The 15,468-nt window shown below is 52.9% G+C and overlaps 4 protein-coding genes across 4 annotated transcripts; all 4 read left to right on the top strand.

The window, feature by feature from the left end:
* The first annotated feature begins 706 nt into the window (after positions 1–706).
* Positions 707–1,999, top strand: LAESUDRAFT_815057 (uncharacterized protein). The gene is made up of 4 exons (XM_040914652.1): positions 707–1,050; positions 1,102–1,308; positions 1,369–1,553; positions 1,608–1,999. Exons 1-3 carry the CDS (start codon positions 751–753, stop codon positions 1,546–1,548), a joined length of 687 nt encoding a protein of 228 aa, XP_040760601.1. The 5' UTR covers positions 707–750; the 3' UTR covers positions 1,549–1,553; positions 1,608–1,999.
* Positions 2,000–2,433: 434 nt separating this feature from the next.
* Positions 2,434–9,694, top strand: LAESUDRAFT_815056 (DUF1744-domain-containing protein). Its single transcript, XM_040914651.1, has 9 exons — positions 2,434–2,726; positions 2,783–2,908; positions 2,957–3,676; positions 3,727–4,043; positions 4,098–4,278; positions 4,330–4,515; positions 4,567–7,014; positions 7,075–9,459; positions 9,512–9,694. The coding sequence occupies exons 1-9, from the start codon at positions 2,451–2,453 to the stop codon at positions 9,542–9,544; spliced, it is 6,672 nt and encodes a 2,223-aa protein (XP_040760600.1). The 5' UTR covers positions 2,434–2,450; the 3' UTR covers positions 9,545–9,694.
* A 1,607-nt stretch (positions 9,695–11,301) lies between these two features.
* Positions 11,302–12,761, top strand: LAESUDRAFT_729846 (uncharacterized protein). Its single transcript, XM_040909723.1, has one exon. The coding sequence runs from the start codon at positions 11,446–11,448 to the stop codon at positions 12,526–12,528; it is 1,083 nt and encodes a 360-aa protein (XP_040760599.1). The 5' UTR covers positions 11,302–11,445; the 3' UTR covers positions 12,529–12,761.
* Positions 12,762–14,260: 1,499 nt separating this feature from the next.
* On the top strand, positions 14,261–15,320 carry LAESUDRAFT_729843 (uncharacterized protein). Its single transcript, XM_040909722.1, has 4 exons — positions 14,261–14,309; positions 14,374–14,537; positions 14,606–14,726; positions 14,790–15,320. The coding sequence occupies exons 3-4, from the start codon at positions 14,670–14,672 to the stop codon at positions 15,000–15,002; spliced, it is 270 nt and encodes an 89-aa protein (XP_040760598.1). The 5' UTR covers positions 14,261–14,309; positions 14,374–14,537; positions 14,606–14,669; the 3' UTR covers positions 15,003–15,320.
* The last annotated feature ends 148 nt before the right edge of the window (positions 15,321–15,468 follow it).

Here is a 15,468-nt window from a genome sequence, read left to right as displayed (position 1 = left end):
GCTCACAAGAAGACGAGAAGGAAGATTTGATCTACGCCTGCACAGACTTCAAAAGCCGGCGACCTCATCTGGTGAGACTGACCATGTCGGCGACTGAAATACGTCCCGACTGCAATCTCGCGTCTCATCATGACATCTTTTTGGTCATATGCAAGATATTATGCCTAATTGTTTTCATAAAAACCTGATCACACACCTTTGCTTTGATTGTGGTCCATTGTGGGTCCATAGCGCATGCACTCAACTGGGAAGTATGCTTGCCTAAATACCACTTGAGCATCTGGGTGCTTCTGATGCTGCATGAGTATATATATGTCTCGATCTATCATGTCCTCGTCATTTTGATCCTTTAGTGGAAACCAAACCGTGAAATCATCGCCGCTTTGAGTCATCTGTTACTTACATAGAGCTCAGAAGCAGACTCGAACTACAAGGCGATGGGCCCCAATTCAGCTCATCTATCAGTTCGCTATCCTGGATATTATAGGTTATCCATTTTTATGGCGGACGTCTGGTCGAATAATGTAAATGCCCAAATAAGAACAGCGTTAAAGGACATGCCGATGCAGTGTCACTGCGAGCTGCGTGACGCGAAAGTGGCGGACGACGCGTCAGTCACGAGGCTTGGGTTAAGTTAGGACCACAGTCACATGATTTTGTTGATCGTGAATGCGCGGGGTTCGCAGGCCCCGAGGTCGAACAACACGAACCCTCCTTGTCTTCGTTTTCCCCTTCATTCGCATCTCCAGCATGCCTCGCAAAGCCGCTGCACACGCTACTGATACGCCTTTTGAGCCGCGTCGCTCTGCACGCATCAAAGAGCAACCGAAGCCTGAGCCAAAGCCCAAGAAGGCTCCGGCGAAGCCGCGAGGACGGAAGACTAAGGCCAAGGCCGAAGAGGCAACCACCAATGGCATCGAGCATGCTGAGGAGAAGAAGAAGCCTAAGACTACCAAGGGAAAGAAGAGGACGGCCTCTGAAGTTGAGGCTGAGGAAGCCGCAGCCAACGGGAACGTTGATGAGGAATCGCAACCACCTCCCGCCAAACGGGTATGTTCGGATTGATGGAGGTCGATGAATATGAGCTTGAACGTGTCGCAGGCTAAACCCGCCTCCAAGGCTGCCTCGAAGCCACCTTCGAAGGCTGCTTCAAAGCCCCCATCCAAGGCCGCTGGCACGTCCAACAAGCCCGCTTCTAAAGCCGCTGGCGGTGCCAGCAAGCCCGCATCCCGCGCATCGGCGAAGCCTCCATCAACTACCGCGAAGAAGCCTGCATCCAGTGCCGGCTCTAGGAAGCCTGCTTCCAAGGTCTGTCGCATGTCAGCTCAGTCGAGGAATGATCACTGATCTGACATGATACGATTGTAGGCGGCCAAGGACGCAAAGGAGAACGACGCCGCGCCGGCTCCCGTTCAGGAGACCATAGTTGAAGAGCCCGAGGCAGAGGCTGCTGCGGACTCCGCTGCTGAAGCTCCTGTTACTGAAGCTTCCCCTGAGGCTCCTGCTGCGCCTAACGGAGAGGCGGCTCAGCAAGAGGCAACAGCTTGATTGCCGTGAGTAGCCGCAACTTATGCATGCGTACTGCCTTTGCTTAACCTCTTATGCAGTCCATCACGACGTTGTATGAACCCGTAAATGTCCGCGCAAGCATGCGCGTCTTTATCATCTTTAGTGTATCAGGCCTCGTGTGGCACGTTGTGTGATCTTCCCCTTCATCTCCTTGTTTTATCTATGTCTTCTCTTCCGTCTTGCTTCTTTGTTGTCTGCTATGTCGACGATCAGAGCAATGCTATGTTCACGATACTGTCACCGGTACCGTTATATTACTAGTCGGTTGGTTGGCTGGGTGGGATTGGATACCATGTTCAGTGTAACACCCCGTAGGAACACTTCCGAGTGCTAGTGTCTGTACAATGCATATGCATAGATTTGGTTGAGTTGTGAATTAATTTCTTTCTAGCAAGCAAGGGAAGATCAATGTTAACTTGTATCGTGATGCAGTCGACTTTCTTTCGGGCGACTCAAGAGGGCTTCTGCGGCCGAACCCATGGCCTTACAGCGGTCAGAATGCGCATCGCTCCTCGTCACTTCAGAAACTATGCACGTATTTATGTATCAAATATGTGCGCAGGGCCTGCGCAGCTCGGGAAAGAGTGACTGTGTTGTCACTGTGACTTTTGGCCTCGTGACTGTGATTCAGTGTGATGTTTGGCGTTTGTGACAAACGCGTCCCGGGCGCTTGTTGCTCATTCTCAGCCACCGCATAGACCTGGGTATTTTCTACGTCTTCCCTCGCTTGCGACAAGTATTCTTAATCTAGAAAAGAAACCTGTGTCCAGATAACGTGGAGGAGAGGTGAGAAAATATTTTCCGTCCCTGCATTTGGTGAGAAAGCCTGACATTTCTGATGCTTTTCCTGCGACGAGAACCGCCAGCTTTCATGCTGTTCGATGGCTCGTGGATCATTTAGTGGATCATCTCGCCGTGGGCGAGGATCTTCAAGATCTGGGTACCGAGGTGCGCGCGGTTTCCGCGGCGGGCGAGGACGCGGACGCGGACGCGGAGGAGCCCCCTCCGAACCCCAACCACAGAGAGAAGATGACGGCACGCAGCTCGCAGAGAGGTTCGAACAGGTCAGCCTGAACGACGAGGTGGACGAAAAGCTTGGTTTTTCGCGCGTGCAGGAGGGGTCGACGAGGGAAGGATGGCTGATCAACATGCACCCGGTGAGCACGCAATAATCTTGATTGATACGAGCTAGATGTCAACTTGCCGCACACAGACGTTGATGAAAGATCCTGAATGGCCATCTGGTAAAGCAGCGGTGGACTTCTACTTCATTCAAGACGATGGAGGCATGTTCAAGTGTACTCTGCAGTACGAGCCGTACTTCTACATCGCATGCAAGGTGCGTCATAGAGCTATTCAATGGACACGTTTTAAATGATTGATGTAGAGTGGAATGGAAACGACCATCGAAGAATGGCTCATGAAGAAGTACGAGGCGTTCATCTGCCGGATTACGCGGGAGAAGAAGGAAAACCTCAAGTTGCCAAACCACCTAATGGGCCACAGACGGCTCTACCTCCAGCTCCACTTCAGAAACGTCTCTGACCTCCTTGCAGTCCGTCGGGACCTCATGCCACTCGCCCTTGCGAACAGCGCCAAGCTCGACGCCGTAGACGCATACGCGGAGGTGGTGAACTCGACAGCCAGTATGTCGATCGAGATTGAGGGGGAATGGAGTACGGAGATCGATGCAGGCTCGAGTTCCCGCAGGCCCGGCGCACGCGACAAGGACCCTCGAGAAGGCATCATCGATATTCGCGAGTTCGACGTCCCGTACTACCTGCGCGTTGCGATAGACAACGAGATCCGTGTCGGATTGTGGTATGCCGTGACGTTCACGGGCGGGCAGCCACAGTTCAAGCAACTCGTCGAGCGTGTGAAGCGAGCCGACCCGGTAGTCATGGCTTACGATATCGAAACAACGAAGGCCCCGCTCAAGTTTCCCGACCAGGCGATCGACCAGGTCATGATGATTTCGTATATGATTGATGGCCAAGGTTACCTCATCACAAACCGAGAGATTGTTAGTGAGGACATCGAGAACTTTGAGTATACACCAAAGGAGGGATATGAAGGCCCCTTCACGGTTTTCAACGAACCCGACGAAGTACGTACATGTCTCACCGTGCGGCGCATGAGCTCACTTGGCCACCACAGGCCGCAGCCATCCAACGTTTCTTCTCTCATGTCCAAGACGTGAAACCCACCGTCATGGCCACATTCAACGGGGACTTCTTCGATTTCCCGTTCCTGTGCGCGCGTGCCAAGGTGCACGGGATTGACATGTTCTTGGAAACTGGGTTTTCCAAGGACGCGGAGGACGAGTTCAAGAGTCGCACATGCGTGCACATGGACTGCTTCCGCTGGGTGAAGCGCGACTCGTACCTCCCCCAAGGCAGTCAGGGCTTGAAGGCGGTGACGACTGCCAAATTAGGCTATAATCCTATAGAGCTGGATCCTGAGCTGATGACACCGTGAGTGATGGAAATGCTTGGCGTTCATGGCCTGCTTGACAGTCTTGACCACAGATACGCTATGGAGCAGCCTCAGACTCTGGCACAATATTCCGTCTCCGATGCCGTAGCGACCTACTATCTGTACATGAAATATTTGCATCCATTTATTTTCTCGCTGTGCAACATCATTCCATTGTGCCCAGACGAGGTTCTGCGGAAGGGCACCGGTACTTTGTGCGAAACATTACTTATGGTGAGCACGAAGTTGATATACAAAAGGCTTGACGCTAATCCTTCTTTTCAGGTGGAAGCATACCGTGGCCAGATTATCATGCCGAACCGACACGAAGACGAACACGGGAACATGTATGAAGGTCATCTGCTTGCTTCAGAAACCTACGTTGGCGGACATGTGGAGGCCCTGGAAGCCGGGGTATTCAGGAGCGATATTCCCACTTACTTCAAGATAGAGCCTGCGGCAGTACAGAAGGTGATATTATTCTCGTCCCACGTTCAAGTCGCGCGCTGACTCGTTTTGAAGCTCATCGATGAACTCGATGCTGCGTTGAAGTTCTGTATAATGGAGGAGTCGAAGGCGTCTCTCGAGGATATCACGAACTATGACGAAGTCAAGGCCGACATACAAGCTGCGCTGGAGAAGATGCGCGACAACCCGCAGCGAATGGACAAGCCGCTCATCTACCATCTAGACGTCGCGGCCATGTACCCGAACATCATGTTGTCAAACCGGCTGCAGCCGGACTCGATGGTTGAAGAAGCTGTTTGTGCCGTGTGCGACTACAATCGGCCAGGCAAGACCTGCGATCGCCGCATGACATGGGCATGGAGAGGGGAGTTCTTCCCCGCCAGGCGTGACGAGTTCAATATGATCAAGCACGCCCTCAACCAGGAGACATTTCCTCCGAAACGACCCGGCAACCCCCCGCGCAAGTTTATCGACCTCACCGATGCCGAGCAGACAGCCCTACTACATAAACGCCTCGGAGACTACTCGCGGAAAGTATACAAGAAGATCAAGGACACAAAGGTCGAGAACCGTGAGGCTATCATTTGTCAAAGAGAGAACCCCTTCTATATCGACACCGTGCGCCGCTTCCGTGACCGTCGATATGAGTACAAAGGGTTGCATAAGACGTGGAAGAAGAACCTGGAAAAGACCCTGGCGGGACAATGTTCCATCGCAGAGGTCGACGAGGCGAAGAAGATGGTCGTCATCTATGACTCCCTGCAGCTTGCGCACAAGTGCATCCTGAACTCTTTTTATGGTTACGTGATGCGCAAAGGCGCTCGATGGCACTCCATGGAGATGGCCGGTATCACCTGCTTGACTGGGGCCACCATCATCCAGATGGCCAGGCGCCTAGTGGAACAGATTGGACGTCCATTGGAACTCGATACTGATGGTATCTGGTGTATGCTTCCAGGCGTCTTCCCCGAGAATTTCAAGTTCAAACTTGCAAACGGGAAGACTCTCGGTATTTCGTATCCTTGCACGATGTTGAACCATCTGGTCCATGCCCAGTTTACGAACCATCAGTACCATGACCTCAATCCTGAAACCGGAGAATATAACATTCACAGTGAAAATTCTATCTTCTTCGAGCTCGACGGTCCTTACAAGGCCATGATCCTGCCATCGTCGAAGGAGGAGGACAAGTTGTTGAAGAAGCGCTATGCTGTCTTCAACGACGACGGATCATTGGCCGAACTCAAGGGCTTTGAAGTCAAGCGGCGCGGTGAACTCCAGCTCGTCAAGACCTTCCAATCGCAAATCTTCGAGCGCTTCCTCCTTGGCACTACTACAGAGGAATGCTATGCTTCAGTTGCGCAGGTGGCAGATCGATGGCTCGACGTCTTGTTCAGCAGAGCCGAGGATCTCGAGGATGAAGAGCTGGTCGAACTTATTGCCGAGAACAGGAGCATGTCGAAGACGCTGGCTGAATATGCCGGACAGAAGTCAACGTCTATCAGTACGGCAAGACGATTAGCTGAGTTTTTGGGTGACCAAATGGTCAAAGACAAAGGTCTCGCGTGCAAATTCATCATCTCCGCCCGTCCCATGGGAGCTCCGGTTACTGAGCGGGCAGTCCCCGTAGCGATCTTCTCTGCAGAAGAGAGCGTCAAGCGCACGTATCTCCGTAAGTGGCTAAAGGACAACAGCTTGACGACCTTCGACCTTCGATCGATCCTCGACTGGGAGTACTATATCGAGCGTTTGGGGTCCGTCATTCAGAAACTGATCACCATCCCAGCCGCTATGCAGAAAGTGGCAAATCCTGTTCCTCGCATCAAGCACCCGGACTGGTTGCATCGCCGAGTCGTTGCGCTAGATGACAAGTTCCGCCAGCGCAAGGTTACCGATTTTTTCAATGGGGAAGCTTCAGGCAGTCAGGGAACGCAGGATATTGAGGATGTCGGTGTTCAAGCGAAACGTGGTGATGGTCTACGGATCGCAGTCGTCAACCGCAAGTTCACCCGTAGAGAAGGGACTCCAGAAGCCATAGAAGAAATGACTCTGCCCAATCCGCATGTCAGCTATTCTGCATGGGTGAGAGCGATGCGACCGCGTTGGCGACATCGTCGAGCTGGAGAACAGGTGGTTGTCCCTGAAATGTTCAGAGGTATACAACCGAAGACCAGGACAAGCAATCGCTGGGATATTGTCCAGATCCGCCCCACCAAGATACACGGCCATTTCAATATGTGGTTGTCCGTCGGTGGCGATCTCGTTTGCATACCTCTTCGCATCCCTCGCGAATTCTATTTGCACCTACGGACGCCGGCAGGGCTCGATCAATTCCATGAAAGTTTATATTCGTGCGAGAAGGTCGTCCGCGGTCTGCCTCGGGACATGCCATGCGTCAATCTCTACAAGATCACAGTCCGCGAGGAGATCTACGTCGATGGGCAAGAGCACTTCATAGACCTTACGAACGACCCAATTGTTGACGGTGTATACGAGCTTCAGGTGCGCACGGCGCTGGCTGGCCGATGGCTCCTGACTGATCTCCATTTATTAATTCTCTAGCTTCCGCTTGTCATGCGGGCCTTGCTCAGGTTGGGCAAAACGTGCGCTACTAGCATCAGTGGAATGACATTGAACAGGGCCGAAAGCATTGGCTTCGATCTGGAGCAGCTCGGTCGTGCTGGCGTTTCAAAGCGCAAATACCTCGACGAGAGCAGGGTAGGGAAGTACATTTTCTTGTACCATGCGTGTTCCAACACAGCGCCGGTCCATGTCTTCGCCCTCTTCGTGCCAGACAGTCCTGCCAGATTGCATATCGTCGATCCCGCCACTCGCCGACAGCCTATTCCGCATCTGTCAGAGGTCTATGCTGATCTGCTGAATAAACGGCAGCAAGCTCTCGGCTCGAACATATCACATACCTATCCTTCTTCATGCGAATTCACGAGCACATATCACGGCAATGATGTAACTGCACTAAAGGCGATCTCTCGTGAGCTCGGTCTCCTAGAGACGCGGTCGTACGCGGTGGTCATCTCCTCTAGCAAGGAGCAGACTTACTTCGATGCATATATTCCACGGCTCTCGAAGTTTCCAGTGCTGTCAATGCCGAAAGCCAGAACACCGCATACTCTGGATGTGTTTCCGTGGCAGACAAGCGTCGCACAGAAGATGATTGGTCGATACCTCTCAATGGGCACATGGCTCGATAGGTCGATAGCATTAGCAAACTATTATGACGTGCCTGTGGGTCACATCGACGGCGATCAGCCGCTACTACTCTCCGATATCGACTTCGCTCGAAGACTGACTGAGCACGATATCGTGCTGTGGTGGTCGCCTGGAAATCGGCCGGATTTGGGAGGCATTGAAGATGATTGGCGACCTACCGAGGAGCTACCTAAGACTGAGTTCATGTCGCCGGGCTGTTATTCGAACGTCTGCCTAGAAGTCACAGTGCGGAATTTGGCTGTGAATGCAGTGCTGCATTCCGTCATTGTTAATGAACTAGAAGGAAGCGGAGGCGCGACGGCTTTCGACTCGTCGCATACCCTGGACGAGTATGCTGGTGCAGAGAACCAACGAGATTTGACTCTGGGTGACTCAAATGTTTCTCCGCAGACTTTCTCCGTTCTGAAGAACATGGTCAAGACATGGCTGCTTGACAAGATCCAAGGCAACTTTGAGAGTCCGGCAACGGTGGCAATAGACCATTTCTGGCGGTGGATCAGCTCCAACGTTTCCTGCATGTACGACCCCAGCATCCATCGGTTCATTCACGGGCTGATGCGCAAGACATTCATCCAAATGCTGGCGGAGTTCAAACGCTTGGGTTCGCATGTTGTTTATGCTGACCTGAGTCGCGTCCTTCTCGTCACTTCCAAGCCTCCAGGGACAGCTCATGCATATGCCACCTACATCACTACTGCCGTTAACTCCCATGAACTCTTCCAGCATGTTTATCTGCACACAGAGCGCTTCTACGATTTCCTCCTCTTCATGGATCAGGCCAACATGGCCGGCGTAGTCTGCGAAGACCCGCTCGCTGTTGAGCAGCCACAGGAACTTTCAATTGAGTTGCGGTGGAACATTGAAACGTTCCTGCCGCCCGCAATTCAGCGTGACTTCCGCAATGTCATCCGGTACTTCCTCGTGGAGTTCTTCCGGGCGTGTCAGAAGAGCAAGAGCAAGACACGTGCTCCTTTGCGCTTGCTGAGCAATGCGCTGCCAGATGCAACACAACGTGATGCATCGAAGATGCAAGAGATGGAAGCGAGCCGAGAGTTCATCACCCGGCGTTTGACACGTAGGATGCTGAAGACCGTGGGCGGGATTCAAGAACGGCATCGCGAGGCGATGATGGACGAGGAGACGCTCGCGTCTTGGGAATTTCCCCTGCTGCCTGGCTCATACCTTCATTTGACGAACCCGATCTTGGAGTTCGTCAAGTTCTGCTGCGCGGTGTTTGCGCTGGCAAAGGACTACCAGATCGAGGTCGGCCTGTTGAAGCGCAACCTTCTCGAGCTCGTTGGCGTGCGCGAATTTGCAAGCGAGGCCATCTTCCATAACCCGTGCGAACCACTCCGGCTGTCCAACGTTCCGTGCAGGCACTGCGACGCCCTGCGGGACTTTGACTTCTGCCGCGATCCGGAACTGATGCCGAACAACTTAGAGATCAACGCGAGGTGGCTGTGCGTGCACTGCGGCGGCGAGTACGATCGCACAATGATCGAGTTCGCACTGATGGACATGGTATTTGAACTCGAGCGGCGATTCGTACAGCAGGATCTTCGGTGCGGGAAGTGCAAGAGGTTACAGTCGGACAACGTGTCGAAGCACTGTCAGTGCTCCGGAAGCTACCAGCTGAGCATTAGCAAGGTGGATGTGCGGCGAAAGCTGCGCACGATTGTGAACGTTGCGATCTCACATAATTTGAGTCGTCTACGAGTAAGTCGATGCAGCAACGTTTATGACATGGAACTTATCTCCATCCTTGTAGGAATGCGCTCAAACCATGCTGAATGCTTGGTGACCAAGGCATCTTGTCCAAGTCCATTTCTTTTACCTGCTGCTGCTATCGTTGTACTGTCGTTGATATTGTCTCATATCCGGATCATTATTATCTATTCTTCATTGTGTCCCGCGATAAAGCGGAATTCAATATGTCAAGAGTGGTTTCTGCAAGAGTACTTTTGGGTGATCACAGCTCCAAGGGCCTCTTGCGCACATGCGCATATGCCAGATAGCTCCATGAGCCTTTATCTTAGGGCTTCAGCGCTGTCCAGTGGTCAGTAACACGTCAAATAGCGAGCCGGGATGATGCTTCCGCGAAGCGCCTGCGTTGAGATAAGCGCTCGAGCCTGATTGTACCCGTTTGTTTCTTGCTTCAAATTGCTACCGTCTGGCGTAGCTGTGTTATATATCTTGCTCTGGCAGCACGAATCGCACCGTACAAGAGATTTTTGGCTCTCTTCAATCGCGAACGGGCTAAGGTCTGAGTTTTCCCGTCCCCGTGGACTACCATAACATGGTCACTGTCCTGATGGACTGCGCGACGAACCGAAAACTCAGCCTATGTCTTGAGGATCCCGAGTAGGCTGACGTGTCTGAAGACACGGGCTTGGGTTCGAGACGATGGCTTGAAATACGTCGTGAGACTGGGAGAACGCAACGCGTCGTCGGATGCCACACGTCCTCTATTGCGCCTCGGCGATCCCGAGCGAGTACCAGATGTATCTCGACTACATGCGAGTGGTACTAGCAGAGTCAGTCGTGATATCCCCTGTTCTCCCGGGGCTTCGGTCCTGATATTATTGACAGAAAGAAGGTAACGAGAGGGCGACTGCGCGGTGTTTTGACGTGCAGCGTTCGTCCTTCAGTGCACTTCGCTCCGGCTCGCAGGCGGGACCCTCAACAAGGAAACCTATGTCTGCGAAACTTGATACAGACTGCTGTCCTCCCCTTGGAAACGTCGTAACTCAATGCCTCTCGTGCTCTTTTCGAGTATAACGCACAAAGCAGTAGTTTTTATGCTCGTATCAGAAACTGCGTTTTGTGCTGGAGGTGAGTGTCAATCGTTGTAATGATAGCATATAGCGGCAGCTGCTGACAACAAAGCACTAGATTGATACGCCTCACGGGCGTTGCGATCACTTGATATGCTCACTGCTTTTCGGCCCGATTATATGTGGTGTTGCCGAACGCACGCCGAACGCACCTTTTTCGATGTTGGTGGAGACTGTAACGTATCTTCATTCTCTGCCTGTAGCTCAGCTCAGTGAATCACTTTTGCATTCTCTTAGAGCATTTTTTATGGTCATATGTTCCTAAAGATTACTCCCAATGCAGGCATATCGGCGACGTCCGACGGGTGTCTCGCTTACTCAATTGTCTTGAATCTACCGGAGCAGAAGCATACTTCGTATTGATATTGGCCAGTGACTGCGGACAAAACGCGCAATGCCGCCGCAACGTCCATCTCAGCAGTGAGTCCACTCTGCAGTGGACTCCCGGTTCTTCGAATGAAGCTTACAACTACAGCGGTATCGTGTGGTAGCTTGATCTAGGCTCATGTCCTCCGTCTTTACGTTCTTTTTCTCAGTCATCTCGACTCTCGAGTTGCTTTCAATTTCTCGCCCTCGGCGGCTTGAGTCAACCACCCATCGTTTTTTTTCGGTCGTTCTCGATGCCGTTGCTTACGCATTTGTGGCGGTGCGCCCTCCTTCATCGCCCGCCGTACGCGTCAGCAAGAAGGCCGCATTGTCAGCATAGGGGGCCGCAGCAGTCGGTGACGTCCGGTTATGGTATCTCCTTCTATATATGGCAAGTCTTGGCTAAAGCTCATAGCCACCTGCGCAGCGTTCGGTGTGACTCCAGAAAGGCTGTCCCTCAGCTATATAAGTCGGGCACTTTCAGTCGATCCCCCATCAAAACATGTCTTCCAACAACCTTCAAGTAAAGCTTACTTGCCCTCCCAGCGGTCCCACCCGCAGGATTGTCTTCACCGAATTACCCTCCTGGGCTGAGCTCTCCGCCCGCATTGAGTCCTTGTACGACATTCCCCAACGCGATATCGCCGTCTCGTATGTCGACAACGAGGAAGATGAGATTACGCTGAACTCTGACGAGGAGCTGCAGGACCTCTACCGCACCCTCCTCGCTCCCGATGAGAATAAGGAGCGGTTGATTCGCTTCAACGTCCGTGAGCTGCGCATACGCGATGAGGAGTCCGAGGATGGCGACGTCGATCCCACTGTCGCCCTCGCCAGTGCCGTTGCTACGCTCATCGCGTCGATCACTGCTGTCATCGTCTCGCACCCTGAGATCGCAGAGGGCGTTCGCAACAACGCCCAACGTCCTTTTGGCTGCAGCGTCCTTAGTCCCTCCGGCCCTCCGCCGTTCTTTTTTTCTGGTCACCACAAAGGTCATCATGGCCGTGGTTTTGGCATGCATTCCAAGCTGCCCGGTGCCCACTATTTCGACCGCTTTTACACTCGCGGACGTGGCCACCATGGCGGACGTGGAGGCTATATGAACCGGGGCAGAGGAGGTGCGTGGGTTCATCGCGGTTATCCTGGCGATGAATTCCGTGCGCCTTCTCGTTCAGGCCATCACGGGCCCCCTCCTCCCGGCTCCCCACCGGGTGGTGGTGAGTATTCCCATCCTCTGCCGCCGCACGGCCCTGACCCTCAAGGCCCTCCTTCAGGCTCGCCGTCGCAGTCCCCAACACCCGACGAGCACCCCCCTCATACTCCCGGCGCACACCACCGCGGCCGAATCGGCGACGATTCGTCCTTCAACCGCCGCGGCGTTCATTCATCCTTCGGCAGGGGTAGAGGCTCTGGCTTCCGCCCTCACGGCTCGCCACGTTTCTCGGAGATGTGGAAAGATCCTGAGGCGCGCTTCCGTGGCTTCTCGCCGCACGTCTTTGGTCGTGGCTCGCGCGGGGGACGGGGCTCGTGGGGCAACGTATTTGGCGGCCATGAGAGCCTGAGAGGATTCGATTTTGAGTTTTGATTGAGATAAGTGACTGCAAGTTTAAGATGCGCTTAGGACGTAAGGCGCGAGAGATAGGTTTGAGATGAGATAGCTATTGTAGAGAAAATAGAAAAGAAAACGCATCGCACACCGGTGTATAGGTACTGTAGGTTTATCTTCGTTCGTATACATTTGGCTGTGCTTTGCATTTGTCGAAACCAGAGTCGCCAGACGAGATGGCTGACCCAATTCGGGCCCCAGGGACCTGACTAGAGTGCGTATAGGGTGTACAAACGACTGCCGTTCAGCGCAGTCGTCCGCTGCTTAAGTACATACAGCAAATAGCTACGCCGAGCGTACGTCACGTGCATCATCTAATTTTTCAGGGTACCACCTTTCCGACGAGTTTCAGCCGCCGTTCGGCCTTCGTCCTCCCGACGCGTTAAGCGCGCTCAATACCAGAAGAGCCCGGAAACCGGCTCCTTCCAACAGCATTTATTGGCGTGATCGAGTGTGCGAGGGACATTTTTGTCCGACCGTAGTGCATGATTACTCACAGGGAGGACAGGGCGACTGCCTAATGCAAACTGTGAAGTTCGATAGCCCAGCCTCGACAACCTAGGAATCCGGGATGAATACTGCTCTGTCACGGTGATGCCGCGTTTCATTTGTTGTACACGTTTTACATAAGGTTGCCATTACTTACAATCACAGCCCGGCGATCAACTCTCTTTCCTGGCTGTCGATCATCCAGTCTCTACGCAGAAAGTACAATATTTGCCTTTTTTATGAGTATAAGACTGCCACACCGATGAAAGCGGTGATTAATCTTAGGAAAGTTCAATTGGGGCCCACTGAACAGGGAATGTTCCGCGTATTGCAACGAACTTCTCGGTTCTCAAACGTGCGTTCCATGAGAAAGACTGGACATGTCTCGGTGCCGCGGAAGTCCGACGTAAGTTCATCGTCATAACTTGCAATGGGGCCTTGCGTGGGGCGCCCCTTGCACGCATATGGCAGGTCTAACTCTGCGCCTGCTAATCTTAGCATGCCTGAGGGACTATTCTTAATCGTACGTGTCATCATCGCAAACCTCATGAACAGGGTTCTATTTGTCGACTGCCAGTGTTGACGCACAGCCATCGGTACTTTACTCCTTCCCGGCAGTGGGGTCTTAGTACGCTACTAGTACATAATAATAGCCCTTACCTCCGAGGCATTGCACACGCAACGCCTTCGACACAACAAACCTCAGCTTCATGTACTGACTCCTGAGCATGCAGTACACATAAGATGGCCTCAACTCACTTTGACGTCAGTCGACTGAGTGGCAGTGAGTGCTCTTCGTCAATGCGGTCGCCAGCAGCGAGGCGCTGCAAGAACCACTCGAACCCGTCTTTGTATTCTCACATGCTGCCGGAGATTGAACGCGGAAGCTACGAGCTCATCCTAGGGTGCGCGCGAGGCAACGGCATGCAACTATGGCGGTGCAGCGTTATATGAGGTCCAGAACAATGAGCCGCATTAGGCGCGGAGTTGGGCGCTGGGCTTCGTGCGATGAACCGGTCGCTGTATTTGGCTGCTTGCGCACTCATTTGTGCAGGAGAACACGTTGCCGGAGTCAGGGCAGCACCACAGCATCATTGTACTGCTGCCACTATAAATATGAGAATGCGCCAATGGATCGGTGCATATCACAGTATCGTCCTCGTCCCCTCCTAGCACATCTCTGAACCCTCACGAACGCTCAGCACATATCTACAATGCCGTTCGGGATTGGAACGATCAATGGTGTCCGTATCGTCTTCTATGTGATCTTGGTCAGTGAATAAGTCTGGCGTTGGGATCCGGCATGCAAGACTCACGCGCGAGGTTTTCGTACAGTTCCTGTTCTCTATCGTACTGATTGGCCTTACTGCGGCTCGTCTACAATATACAACCCATCTACCGCTTGGCGACCCGCTGAACAACGGCGTTGATTTCTACGATCCCATTGTGGCCGAGTTGCTGGCATCATCATGTCTCTCTCTCCTGTGGTCGCTATTTGCGTACGTTAGCCTCTAGCTTGCGCTAAACGGCGATTGCAGCGTTCTGACATGATTGCCTCTGGTTGCAGGCTACACATATTGTACCCAAGGTGGGGGTTCGAATACGGCATCCTGTCCAGTTTCCTAGGGGAGATGATCGGACTCTTCATCCTTTTCCTCCTCTGGCTCGTCGGAGCGGCGATCGCCTCTGTACGTCACCGACATGCCCATTCTCACATTGCATTGACGCTGACATGCCTCCACAATGCGCAGACAATGTGGGGCGAGCTTGGCTGGTGCCATGAGTACGAAGCGTGTCGGCTTCTCACGGCCCTCGTCGCATTCGCGTGGCTGGGGTGGGCAATGCTGCTCTTCTTGCTCTTCATCACCGCAGTATACGCCATCGTGAACCGTGCGCTGTTCTGGCAGATGCACGGCCGATACGCGCCTCGCGCGAGCGGCTTCGGACCGGCCTTCAGAGCATGAGATGTGAGATCAACACGAAATACCTATGTGCTTTTATGAACCATCATCAATCATGTATTGCGTTGAAGACGTCGTTTCTTCGCTAGGGATGTGTTTGTGTATGATTTGTTCTACCTTGCGCTGATTGATATTAGCGTACATTTGTGGAGATACCTACGTTAGAGCATGCGTTTCTAGATAATGATATACCTTCCCATCTCTTTGTCAATGCACGACCTTCTATCGCAGGGTGCTTGTGAGAACGCGATGAGGTATTCCGCGTCACCATCATGCACGAATAATTTCCACAAGTTCCAGATTTGCGACTTCTGCCTCCATGCCGCCTTCGAGAAATCCTCTGCATAATACTGTCTTCGAAGTCATTGCGCAGCTGGCATCATCTTCTCCTGTAAGAAAAATAAGTCAATTTTCACCACATTCATGAAGAAGGCAAAGGCAAACCAAGAAGAACAAACGAGGTCTGCTC

Source organism: Laetiporus sulphureus (genome assembly GCF_001632365.1).
Source record: "Laetiporus sulphureus 93-53 unplaced genomic scaffold LAESUscaffold_45, whole genome shotgun sequence".
Lineage (NCBI taxonomy): Eukaryota > Fungi > Basidiomycota > Agaricomycetes > Polyporales > Laetiporaceae > Laetiporus > Laetiporus sulphureus.
Note: the sequence above shows the minus strand (reverse complement) of the source record. Positions and strands in the feature narration are given on the sequence as shown.

What these genes read in the sequence shown, in the direction of transcription:
- LAESUDRAFT_815057 (XM_040914652.1), top strand. Translation starts at nt 751, where the DNA reads ATGCCTCGCAAAGCCGCTGCACACGCTACTGATACGCCTTTTGAGCCG. An exon ending in AACCACCTCCCGCCAAACGG is followed by an intron (nt 1,051 to 1,101) that starts GTATGTTCGGAT and finishes AACGTGTCGCAG; the next exon opens with GCTAAACCCGCCTCCAAGGC. An exon ending in CTAGGAAGCCTGCTTCCAAG is followed by an intron (nt 1,309 to 1,368) that starts GTCTGTCGCATG and finishes ATACGATTGTAG; the next exon opens with GCGGCCAAGGACGCAAAGGA.
- LAESUDRAFT_815056 (XM_040914651.1), top strand. Translation starts at nt 2,451, where the DNA reads ATGGCTCGTGGATCATTTAGTGGATCATCTCGCCGTGGGCGAGGATCT. An exon ending in TTTTCAACGAACCCGACGAA is followed by an intron (nt 3,677 to 3,726) that starts GTACGTACATGT and finishes TGGCCACCACAG; the next exon opens with GCCGCAGCCATCCAACGTTT. An exon ending in TGTGCGAAACATTACTTATG is followed by an intron (nt 4,279 to 4,329) that starts GTGAGCACGAAG and finishes CCTTCTTTTCAG; the next exon opens with GTGGAAGCATACCGTGGCCA.
- LAESUDRAFT_729846 (XM_040909723.1), top strand. Translation starts at nt 11,446, where the DNA reads ATGTCTTCCAACAACCTTCAAGTAAAGCTTACTTGCCCTCCCAGCGGT.
- LAESUDRAFT_729843 (XM_040909722.1), top strand. Translation starts at nt 14,670, where the DNA reads ATGATCGGACTCTTCATCCTTTTCCTCCTCTGGCTCGTCGGAGCGGCG. An exon ending in TCGGAGCGGCGATCGCCTCT is followed by an intron (nt 14,727 to 14,789) that starts GTACGTCACCGA and finishes CACAATGCGCAG; the next exon opens with ACAATGTGGGGCGAGCTTGG.